Here is a 12,782-nt window from a genome sequence, read left to right on the forward strand (position 1 = left end):
CCTCCCATTTATTGCACTCTCCCTGGTCTCTTTGCTTTATTCCAAACATATTACTTCCAGATCAAACTCCCCTTCTCACTTTCCTGTCCACAAGGCTTTGCTCTTCACTGTCAACCAACAGGCTACTCTTTGGATGAGTGAATGTCTTTTGCCTGAGGTCTCTACTGACACAGAGGCCAGGTGTCTGTCAAAGTGATTCATTCCATGCGAAATAAAGGATTGGCTAAGCACTCAATGCAGAAAAGGCTACAGCATTAACCAACGAACTAGCTACCGCACTGACAATCTGCATTTTAGAACTAGCTGTGTCTTGAGTTGATCTGTTACCCATCAATATGGAAAATTGCCCAAGGTACATCTCACTCAACAAAAGTAGGATAAATTCAATTGGGTTAACTGTTTCAAAAGGGATAGGGAAGGACTAAAAGAGGTGGAGGAGTGACATGTTAATCAGGGATAGTATCACAGCTGCAGAAAGGGAGGACATCATGGAAGGATCATCTGCTGGGCCATTCTGGGTGGAACTCAGAAACAGAAAAGGAGCAATTCACTCTATTGAGGATATTCGATAGGCCCTCCAATAGCAACAATGATGCTGAGGAGCTGAATCTAGAAAGCTGCAAAAATAAAAGGGTTGTTTATCATGGGTGGCTTCAACTTCCCTAACATTGATTGGCACTCCTTACTACAAAAGGTTTAGATGGGGAACAATTTATTAAGCATGCCTAGGAAGGATTCATGACAAAAATGTTGACAGGCCAACAGGTGGAGAGGCCACACTGGATCTAGTACTCTATAATGAAGATGGTCAGGTGGGAGAGCATTTCAGGAGGAGTGGTCAGAGCCCCTTTATATTTAGCATAGCAGTGTACAAGGATAGGAGCAGAAAATATTGGGTAATGCACAGCAGAAATGTGGGGGTTACTTAGGAACCACTTGCATGGGGTTCTGAATATATTTGTCACACTGAGATAGAGAAAGAATGGTAGGGTGAAGGAACCATGGTTGACAAGAGATGTGGAACATTTAGAAAGAAGAAGAAGCAAACATACTTAAGATTTTAAAAATAAAATATCAGACAGGGCTCCTGAGAATTTGAAGACAGCAAGGAAGAACTTAAAGTGGCACTAAGGGAAGCTAGAAAGGGACATGAGAGGCCTCGTTGAGTAGAATTAAGGAAAACCCCGGGGCTTTCTACACATATGTGTGCAGCAGGAGGATAACTAGAGTGAGGGTAAGACTGCTCAAGGTTAAAGAGAGAAATGTGCCTAAAGGCAGAGGAGGTGCTTAGTGAATACTTTGCTTCAGTGTTCACCAGGGAGAAGGAGCTTGATGAATGTGAGATCAGCATAAAGCAGGCTAATGTATATTTTCTTAACCTTAAGATGAAGCAGAGGAAGAGAACGCTGGTGAGGTAAAGATGATCTTTGTGTGCTCCTGACCATAGGTGTAGTACTAGAAGATAGGAGGACAGTCTTCAAACTCCAAGATGGCCTCCTGGCCTCCAGTCTTCAGGTTTCAGCCATCAGGCTTTGACCTCCAATCTTTTGATCAACCTTTGGGCTTCGATCTTTATCAGGCTAGCTGATGACAGTACCCCTTGAATACTGGGATCACTGACTCACTGGCTCTTGCATCTTCTCATGCCTCCTGCTTGTACGCACACCATGGATGTCCTTCATGCCATGTCAACATTGCTGGCCTTTGAGTGTGGAGGCGGGGCCTGGACCCCGGATTTTATTCATTACCTGTCCATGTTTCTGGCCTTCAAACATGAAGTGGAGGCCTAGACTCCAGCCTGACTTCTAACTTCTCTACATCCTTGTCTTTAAGCCCGAATCAAACCCCTAAATTTTCTCTCTGTCCCAAAACTATCCCTACAAACTTAAAAAACAACAAAGTCTGAGTCAAAATCTCAATGGAGACCACAGCTCAGTGCCATCTTGAAGTCTGCAGATGATGCGAAAGTCAGGGGTATTATGGGTAGTGCGGAAGGTCGCCATAAGTTACAATGGGATATAGACAGGATGCAGAGCTAGGCAGAGAAATAGCAGATGGGAGTTGAATTCAGTGTGAGGTGATAGTCTTTGGAAGATTGAACTTGAAGGTGGAGTACAAGGTTGATGATAGAATATTTAGCTGTGTGGAGGGACAGAGGGATCTAGATGTCCAAGTACATAAAAGCTCAAAGTTGCCACACAAGCTGATAGGGTGGTTAAGAAGGCATATGCTGTGTTGGCTTTTATTAATTTGATGATTGAGTTCAAAAGCTGTGATATTATGTCTACAAAATTCTGGTTAAACCACAGATGGATTATTGTGTTCAGTTCTGATTGCCTCATTATGTGATGGTAATTCACTGCTCAGGGCCCAAAAATCTTATGCTGAACTCAGCTTTCTAGCACAGCAGCATGACCTTTCCAAAGGGTCAGAGTTGCTGGCAATAAAGTTAAACTCTTAACTAATATTCTTTGCTCAGATTTTTGTTATAAAGAAAGAACCAGCCTCCATTTCTTAATGTAAATTGCAAGCCGCAATTAGTTTGAAGTTGAATGCAAACACAGATACAGAATACAGGTTGCTTACACACAGCATGGCGCTGCCTGCTAAGAGGTCTGTTTCACAAAGTGAAGTAACCAAGAGCTCTTGTCTGCATTAGCCAAGTGCAAGACAATGGGATTATGTTACTTTGCATGGTTACACATCGGGATGTTTGCATACTCAGAGGCTCAGCCCTCACAGCATTAACTGTGGATGTTTGGGATCTCTGTCACCGGAAGCTTTCAACACCATCTGTGTCCCAGCAATGGCATCTGGAAAACATCATATACAGATGATGTCATCCAGTAGAAAACAGTATAAATACCATCACAGTTTGGGGATTGTTATGAATGACAAGAACAATAGAAAGATGAAGTTACAGAAGGAAGTAGAATTCATTCCTCAACTTTCAGTTTCTGCAACAGAAGACTTGCTCATCTGCAACTCATCAGTATGTTCTTCTAGTTTGTAAAAATTGTACCTGTGTTTGGAAATGCTTTGAAGTTTATAAATCTTTTATAAATTAGAAATCTCTGTGAATGTTAAACACATGTTAAGGACGATTTGTCTAAATTTAAATGAGTATCATTAAAAAAAATTGTTTAAACCTCTTCATCAGCTGGAAGTATCTGCTCCTTGATAGGGAAAGGAGACCCACCACTCAAGTACTGAGTATTGGCAGCTAAACCTTGCTGCACAGGCTAAACAGGCAAATAAGTTAGTGTTTGAAAAGTAAATGGATACAGCCTAACTTACATGAGATAGGGCTTAAAATCTTCTTTCAAGTTTTGGGCTTTGTGGGCAGAGAACTTAATACTATCGCAATTATGGGAACAATGTGGAAGCTTTAGAGAGGGTGAAGAGGAGATTTAGCAGGATGCTGCCTGGAATAGAGAACATGTCTTAATGAAGAAAGATTAAACAAGCTGGGCTTTTCTCTTTGGAGCAAAGGAGGATGACAGACAACTTGATAGAGGCGTATAAATGGTAAGGGGCATAGATAGAGCGGATAGAGTTTTCCAGGCCTGCAGTTTCCAGTACCAGAGGACATCAGTTTAAATTGAAAGGAGGAAAATTTAGGGGAGATAACAGAGGTAATTTTTTTTGCGCAGAGAGTGGTGGCTCCCTGGATCACGCTGCCAGGGGTAGTGGTGGAGACCGAATCAAAAGAGACATTCAAGAGAACTCTTAGCCACATGGATATTAGAAAAATGGAGAGCTATGAGCTATATAGGAGGGAAGGGTTAGATTGATCTTGGAGTATGTTTATGTAGGTCAGCATAATATTGTGGGCTGAAAGGAACTGTTCTATGTTCTGTTTCCCAAAGGACAGTTAATTACCAACACATCGATGGAAGGTTTTACAGATGGTGCTATCAAGTGACACGTAGTCAGCAACACTCTGCTCATCATTGCTCAGTTTGGGCTTACGATGGTTACTTGTAGAGCTTAATTCCAGAGGTAAAGCAAAAGTAACTGCTCTTGACATCAAGGCAGCACTTGGCCAAGACTGGGATTGAGAAACTCTGGTAAAACCGAAGTCAATGGGCAAAGGAGAAATGATCCAATGGTTTGAGTCATACATCATACAAAGGAAGACGTCACCACTGCAGATCTTTAGAGCAGTGTGCTGATGAAGAGTCTCAGCCCGAACCATTGACTGTACCCTTTTCCACAGATGCTGCCTGGTCTGCTGAGTTCCTCCAGCATTGTGTATGTGTTGCTTGGATTTCCAGCATCTGCAGATTTTCTCTTGTTCCATGGTCTTCTGCAGCTTCATCAAAGCGAATCCTCCCAGTGTACAGATGGATATAGGAAAATTTGCAGATTACAGTGTTCAACAAATGTAGCTGCCGGTTTCTGTATACATCAAAATATTCAGGCACGAGCTAATAAATGGAAAGTAACCTTTGTGCCACTATGCCAATGGATGACCACATCCAACAAAAGACAGTCTGACTACCCATCCTTAATACTCATTGATGTTACCACTGCTGAGTCCCTCAGCGTCAATATTTGAGGGATACCACTGACCAGAAACTCAACTGAACCAGTCAGATAAATATTCTGGCTACAAGAATTGGTCAAATGCTGGGTATCCTAGAAGAGTAATCCACCTGTCACCCTACAGCTTTTCTACCATCTACAAGACACAAGTCAAGAGCATAATGCAGAAGTACACATATCAGCTTTTTAAAGATTTTTTTCTCTCTTTGCATACTTATTTAACTTTTTGATATATATATATATATATATATATATATACACACGCACACATACATACACACATACAATTCTTCCTGTAATTTATAGTAGTATGTATTGTACTGTACTGCTGCTGCAAAACAACAAATTTCACGACATATGCCAGTGATACTAAATCTGATTCTGATTCTTGAACTGGTATCACATTCAGCAGTTGCAGTGCACACCTTGAGCATTGCAGTTTCTCTAATGGGTCAATCAAGGGAAGCAGGTATAAGGGACACTATCCTTGCTTGTAACATACGATTACTTGTTCCTCAAAATGAGCTGAGTCTATGCCATAGGACTCCCCTCCCAAACCTACTGCGGGAGCTCCTTGGCTTGAATGATTTCAATAGGCCAGAGGATAGCCAACCACCACCTTCTCAATGAAAACTAGACAAATATAATAAATTCTGACCTTGCCAGCGACAAATCTTAAAAATCAACACTAACAATAGCATCATTGTGAATAGAGAATTTGGGGTGGAGTGAATGGGCCGCTTCTTCTAGTGTAAACTCCCTTTACATAGTCACAGTCATAGAACACTGAAACAAGCCCCTCACCCCAACTGGCCCGCACCAACCACCGACCACACATTTACACTCTACCCACACAAATTACTCATCAGTTTTAAAAATTTGCCTCTGCACCTTTGGAAATATAGGGCTGCATGTCATCAACACTGGGAACGATAGGAACTCTTGGGTTAGGAGCTGGAGGCCTGTTCGCAATCTCCTTCGGTTGTATATCTTCTACCCTCGTATTGTATGCGTCCTCTTCTTCCTCACTCAAAGGAGCATTGCACTTAGTTGACCCTGCAAAGTAATTGACCCAAACATATTAAACTTGCAGTAACCTCTTCAGCCACTTGGTGAGATGTTGAAAAACAGAGTTTCCAATTCTGACCCTCTGACTTTAGGGAAGGTACAGCAATATTCACCACAATTATATACACAGCTTTGGTGCTGCCGGGCCAGGAGAAAAATCAGCCAGTGAGCTTAGTCCTCCTCACCACGCCAAGCCGTGCCTAGGGATTGACAAACACGAGAAAATCCGCGACGCTGGAAATCGAAGCAACGTGCACAAAGTGCATTTTGGGATGCATTTTAGGGATTGATCTTGCCTCAGGCACAGTTTGGGGGTGGTGAGCAGCATTCAACAGGAAGGGCTGCCTTGCAAGGGAAAAGCATTAGTTCACTGGACCTGCTGGAGGAACATACATTGGATGAAGGCTATCATTGTCAAATCAAACAGACTCATTGTGTGTCTTCAGGAGAATAGTGGCAAGAAAGCGGAGAGTCAGGGCAAAAAGTAAACTCACCCTGAAGGAAGCTTCTCAGTATGGAATCTTTTGTGGGACCGTAGAGATCAGGGACACATTGAGATGACTGGGCCAATTCAGATATGTTGGACATGGACTCATCTGGAAGAAATTTTACTTGAATGTTATCATACAAAAGATATCACATGATCAATTAATTAAAAAAATCTTCTGTGTAAAAATCTGCTTGTACATTAAATATGGATTTTCCTACAGAAACCCATAGTTTCAATTGATCTGTTCAAGCTAGACATGCTTGCCTGCACCCCAGGTGATGAAGTAGTTCACCCATTCAAGTTCCGGGGAGTTCACATCACGGATCACCTCACCTGGTCCTTAATATCACCTTCCTGAACAAGGAAGCACAGCAGTGCCTCCACTTCCTAAGGAGATTCAGTCAAGCGAGGCTACCTCCCCGTCCCCCAACCTAACTGAATTTTACAGGGGGACCATGCGAACAAACACAAAGTACACCTGCAGACGCTGTGGTCAAAGCAACACGTACAAACACGCTGGAGGAGCTCAGCAGGTCGGGCAGCATCCGTGGAAACGAGCAGTCAATGTTTCAGGCCAAGACCCTTCATCTGATGAGTCATTTCCACGGATGCTGCCCGACCTGCTGAGTTCCTCCAGCATGTTGTATGTGAGCATCCTAACAAGTCGCATCTGCATCTGGTATAGCAGCAGTTGAGCATTGGACCGGAAGTCCCTACAAAGGACTGTGAGAACAGCTGAGAGGATCATAGGGGGTCTCCCTACCAACCATCAGGGACGCTTATCAGGAGGGCTGCGTACGCAGGACTTTTAGCATGATTGAGAATCCCACCCATCCATCCAGAATCCTCTTTGACTTTCTACCACCAGGCAGGAGACTCCGACGCATAAAAACAAGAATGGTCAGGATGAGAAACAGTTTCTTCCCTCAGGCCATTAGGCTTCTGAACACCTGGCAACATCCTATTCGACGTGTCACTGGTTAATCTGCTCCACACCTTACAGTCTTTCATTTTTGCACTTCAGTTTGTGCTTATGCGTGATTCATCTGTAGATCTTATCTTTACTTTCACAAGTAGTTGTGTGTTATGTGTAACACCAAGCTTTACACCCTGGTTCAGAGAAACATTGTCTCGTTTCTATGTACATTATATGGTTATATACATCTATATAGTTAAATGACAATAAACTTGACATGACTTAACCCTTTCACAATTCCAAATCCTGCCTGTTTGATCTGAAGGTCACTAATTCGAGCCTTGGCTGAGGCTGCGTGTCACGTCCTTGAGCAAGGCACTTAACCACACATTGCTCTGCGACGACACTGGTCCCAAGCTGTATGGGTCCTAATGCCCTTCTCTTGGACAACATCGGTGGCGTGGAGAGGGCAGACTTGCAGCTTGGGCAACTGCTAGTCTTCCATAAAAGAAAACCTTGCCCAGGCTTGCGCCCTGGAAACTTTCCGAGGTGCAAATCTATGGTCTACTGAGACTAACGGAGGTCTACACTACACACTACAGTTTATTCATTCCACACCAAGGCCCATTTAGCAGTGACCAGTGACCAACGCTGGGAGCTCTGGTCCACCTGGATGAGTTCCACACTGGGTCAAGCCCACCACACAACAGGGCTGGAGCTACCAAGCTCTGCTCAGACTCACAGGTGCTGTCCATTGCGTTGGAGGAAGGGAGCATTTCAATCATCGACTCATAGATGTCCTCATCGCAGCCAGGATTTAAGCTGCATTTCATCAAGATGTCTTTGGTTACTGTTGCCATGGACTCGTACAAGTCTTCGTTCTCTTCCCCCTCCATGTTGCCACACAGCTCTTCTTTAAGGTGAGTCTTCAACATGTCTGCTGTTTCCTGGAAATGGTAATTGAAACTTTTAGTGTCATTTTTGCACCCACTCCCACCCCACCACACTGCCCACCACCATTTACCACAAAACACACAACCGGAGAAAAGACTTCCAGATTTTGCTGTTCAAAAGCTCTCATCATTTATACCCCTGCACACATCTTGCTTTAGTGAACTGCCTCCGTGAAGTGACCCCTGAAAAGGATCTCTCAGAAATTACATCGCTAACTCTATGTCCAGCTAATAGAACATAGAACAGTACAGCGCAATAACAAATCCTTCAGCCCAAGTTGTCTGTGTTGATCATGATGCCAATTCAAACTAATCCCATCTGCCTGCACATGGTCTATCTCTCTCCATTCCCTGCCTGTTCATCTGAATATCTAAATACTCTTAAATATCACTACCAAATTCGCTTTCACCACTTCCCCTGCAGCCCATTCCAGGTGCAAAAAAAAATTTCCATGAAAATCTCCTTTAAACTGCCCCCCCCCCCTTCTGCTTTAAGCTATTCACCAGTAGTTGGTGCTTCCACCCTTGCAAAAAGACTCTGACCATCTATCCAGTGAACTGTATCAGAGCGATTGGGAGAATACAGCAAGTGCGAATCTGGCCGACTGATCGCACGGCAAATTGATTGGATCTTCTACACATGGGAGGCACTCTCTCTTGGATGCAGCCTTTTGAGTATACTGGCCTCTCGTCTCGGTGGGCCCTGTATGTGCCCCAACCTGAACTTTTACAAGCATGACTGAGTAAAAACATTTAATCACACAACTCTGTTGTCATTCTTGCTCCACGCATACGTAACATCCAGTTTAAGTCTCATACTTTTGTATACTTCTATCAGCCTCCAACACTTCAGTGAAAACAATTCAACTTTGTCCATCCCATCCTTCCCTTCTAACACATATTCTAGGTGTGAGTAATCCTATCCTTTCATTATCTCAGGTACAAATACCTGAAGGTTCAGAACTGGTCTGTCAGTCGACAACAGTGGAAATAGAAGTTGATGGGTTCCCTTCCCACTTTGAGACAAGGGCACAAAATCTGGACAGACATCCCAGCATGGGACTCGGGGCAGAGGGTCATTGCTGAGGGAGCACCACACCAGCAGAGGGCCAATACTGAGGGAGTGGTGTATTGTGCCATGTTGTTCATCCAAGCCCAAGTCTGGTTGGCTGCAGAGAGTCTTAAGGCACGGAGCACTCCACACATTCCTCAAACATTACTTGGCCACTTAACCGTTTGCTTTCGTAGGAACTTGCTATGCAAAGATCCTCAGCTTTAACTCCGATATCGCAGCAGCAACTGGTGTCTGGAAGAACTGTAATGGCTGCAATGTGATTTGAGAACTGCCACCCTCCACCCCCACTATGGCCCCAGGCAAGGAAACACTTCTTTTGATTAGCAGTTAACCTCTGACATGTGGGTATGTGGCTAAGGAGAGGGGAATACGGAGGGGGTAATGAAGGAGGAGAATACAGCAGAAAGAATGCACTGAAGGTCGAAGTTTATGAGAAAAAGACAGTGAAGGAAGAAGGGGAAAGGGGCACGGCAGGAAGGGAAAGTGGGTGGATGCGTGAATGGGGAGTGTTGGAAGGCAAGAGGCAAAAGAGAGAGAGAACAGGTTCAGTGGAAGAGATTATTAATATTACTCATAATATTTGTACATATATTACTGGCACAACAGGCCCATGGCAGGTGGCATCTCATGGACTCTTCGCTCAACATCAGGGCAGCAAAGATGCTTTTTATTGATTATAACTTGGCATTCGATATCATCCCTCAAAAATAATCAATAACCTTCAAGTCCTTGGCCACAATACCTCCTTATGGAATTGGATCCTCGACTTGCACACTTGCAGACCCCAGTCCTTTCGGATTGGCAAAAACCTCTCCACCACAATCTCCATCAGCACAGGTGCTCCACAAAACTGAGTGGTTAGCCCCTTCTCTACTCGCTTGACACTTATGATGGTGTAGCAAAGCGCAGCTCCAATGTCACATTTAAGATTGCTGGTGACACCATGGTTGTTGGCTGAATCAATGATGGTGACAAATCAGCACATAGGAGGGAGACTGAAAATCCGGCTGAGTGGTGCCACAACAACAACCTCACTCTCAATGCCAGCAAGACCAAGGAGCTGATTATTGACCAGCAGGAGGAAACTGGAGGACCATGAGCCAGTCCTCATTGGGGGACCAGAGGTGGAGAGGGTAAGCGACTTTAAATTCCTCAGTGTTATCACATCAGAGAACATGTCCTGGGTCTGGGTCCAGCACATAAGTGTAATTATGATTAAAGCAAAGCAGCGCCTCTACTTCCGTACACAAACAAGAGAAAATCTGCAGATGCTGGAAATCCTAGCAACACACACAAAATGCTTTGTGAAACTTCGACATGACACTTAAACCTTGACAAACTTTCATATGTGTGTAGTAGAGAGTACATTGACTGGCTGCATCACAGCCTGGTATGAAAACACCAATGCCCTTGAACTGAAAATCCTACAAAAAGCAGTGGATTCAGCCCAGAAAATCATGGGTAAAGCGCTCCCCATCATCGAGCACATCTACACAAGAGCATTGTTGCAGGAAAGCAGCATCTATCATCTGGGACCCAAAGACGTACGGGTTCGTAGGTTAATTGGTCACATGGATGTAATTGAACAGCATGACTCGTTGGGCTGGAAGGGCCTGTACCGAGCTGTATCTCTAAAAATAATAAAGTACTGGTAGCTGCAATTACTATCAATAGGTATTTGGTGGTCAGCATTGACATGATGGGCTGAAGGGCTGTGAAAAGTGACCTTACTTGTTCTTTCCATCAGGATCCTGGCATCCGTTTGGTTCAGTGGAGCAATTATACATTATCTCAAGCATTGTAATGCTAACTAAGAATCTCAAGCTAAGATTCTACATTTGTGACCAAGTGTTCTTCTATTTGCTCACAGCTCAAATAAAATTTCCAAAGATTATAATCATTAGTCACCCTGTAACTTCTATTAATGATAACATATCTCTAAAGCACCTTTTAACAGCTTCCAAACGCACAGTAGTACAAACAAGAATCACTCAGGCCAAGGTTCACAAAGGAGAAACTAGTGGGAGAGGCAGAGGAGAGATTTTCTGTGCTTGGCAGCTGAAGGCACGGCTGCCAGGGAGGGAAGGATGAGGTCTGAGGATGAACAGGATGGCCGAGTTGGAAAAGTGTAGGGAATGCTCAGCCTTTCAGGTGCTCTCAGAGGCAACACAAGGATGGTGAGGAGATCTGGAGCACTAGAGAAGAGTACTGGGGATAATGTGTAACTTATGATGCACAGGAACAATATTAGTTCTACCAGTTTTACATTTAGAATTAAAGGGTTGAACATCAAACATTAGTAAAGAGTAAGTCTAATTACTGCCCTCAGTGGCTGATCATGGTGATTAAATCCAGCAATGGCACAACTGCTACTGACTTAGATGCAGAGATGAGTGGAAAAGCAAATTGTGCAGAGGACGCATAGTGACAGAGATCGGTCAAGTGAGTGGATACCCGGCAGATGGAGTGCAGCTTTGATAAATGTGAGGTCATCCACTTTGGAAGGAAAAACAGAAGGTCAGATTATTATTTAAATGGTGAAAGACTGCAACATGCGGGTATACAGAGGGACTGGGCCTTCATTGCCAGAGGGATTAACTTCAGGAGCACTGAGATTGTGCTGCAATTCCATGGGGTACTGGTCAAGCCGTGTCTCGAATACCGCAGCTGTACCGGGGTTCCTACTTGAGGGAAGATGTACTAGCTTTGGAGACAGTGCACAGGAGGATCACCAGATTGATTCCAGAGGTGAGGTGGTTACTCTAGGAGGAGAGAGCATAGCACTATACTCACTGTAATTCAGAAGAATGAGAGGGGATCTTATAGAAACATATAAAATTATGAAAGGAATAGATAAGAATGACTCAGGGGGAATTTAGTGTAATGGGAAAAAGACAGGCAGGTGTAGTTGAGTCGGCCAAATTTTTAGGTGGGCTAACCATCTGCAGTGACGAGTCCCTCTTTCATTTTGAATTTGGTGGGATTTTAAAATGAATGAACAATTGCATAGGAGCCCATCACATGACTTCCCAGCAACTGAGCTTCTGACAAATTTAGCAATTGTGAAAGTGGCGAAGCTCTTCCCCCTACGTCAGCTGGTAGTACCAAGCACTGGCCAGAAAAGGACATGTGGTAAGTCGCACATTCTGAACAAATCTTCACAACTCACAGTCTCCTTTAACTTTTTGTAATGAGCACTCAGTGTTAAGCTGATCTTTATCGGCACATTAATCACTCTGTTGTGGAGGAAACAGCCTGGTGTTAGCTCCCCACCCCAACTCTACCAGTCTCTCTCAAAAAACAAGCTGGTGTGCCTGCTTCCCTCTTATTGTTAAGTCCTCTTAATTTCAGCATATAGATTCAGGCAAGCTACACTTCCATGACAAGAGGGGACCCAATTTAACTTGCAAAATCATCTCCTAGATATCCTGAATTGTTCTGGTCCAGCATAATCCAGCTTGATTACTGCTCACCATCCCTTGTCCACAGGATCAGTTTCTGAGGTACCACGATCATAGTCAGTGACAGCACGGAAACAAACCCCTTGGCCCAACAAATCTGACCATCAACCTCTTTTGCCTTAATCCTATATTAATCAGTTTCTTCCTACATTCAATGACTTTTCCCAGATTGTACCATTGCCCTATGCACTATGGACAATTTGCCATAAACTAATGGGGGTTGCTTGGGTTATGCGAGCAAACCAGAGCACCCAGGAACAAGGTGCACACA

At 43.9% G+C, this 12,782-nt stretch overlaps 2 protein-coding genes across 4 annotated transcripts in view; both read right to left on the bottom strand.

Annotated features, from left to right (window-relative positions):
- Nucleotides 1-12,782, bottom strand: part of LOC140714474 (fatty acid-binding protein, intestinal-like) — a 559,271-nt gene that overhangs the window by 84,876 nt on the left and 461,613 nt on the right. The gene's annotated exons all lie outside the window — the stretch shown is intronic.
- The window catches only part of pik3ap1 (phosphoinositide-3-kinase adaptor protein 1), a 147,112-nt gene that overhangs the window by 42,411 nt on the left and 91,919 nt on the right, over nt 1-12,782 (bottom strand). For all 3 annotated transcript variants that reach the window (XM_073025105.1, XM_073025107.1, XM_073025104.1), the window contains exons 8-10: nt 7,765-7,969; nt 6,111-6,212; nt 5,440-5,604 (exon numbers count right to left, since the gene is read on the bottom strand). In XM_073025105.1, coding sequence (XP_072881206.1) covers nt 5,440-5,604; nt 6,111-6,212; nt 7,765-7,969 — 472 coding nt within the window. The remainder of the gene's footprint in view (nt 1-5,439; nt 5,605-6,110; nt 6,213-7,764; nt 7,970-12,782) is intronic.

Source organism: Hemitrygon akajei, chromosome 21, assembly GCF_048418815.1.
Source record: "Hemitrygon akajei chromosome 21, sHemAka1.3, whole genome shotgun sequence".
In the NCBI taxonomy this organism is placed as follows: Eukaryota; Metazoa; Chordata; class Chondrichthyes; order Myliobatiformes; family Dasyatidae; genus Hemitrygon; species Hemitrygon akajei.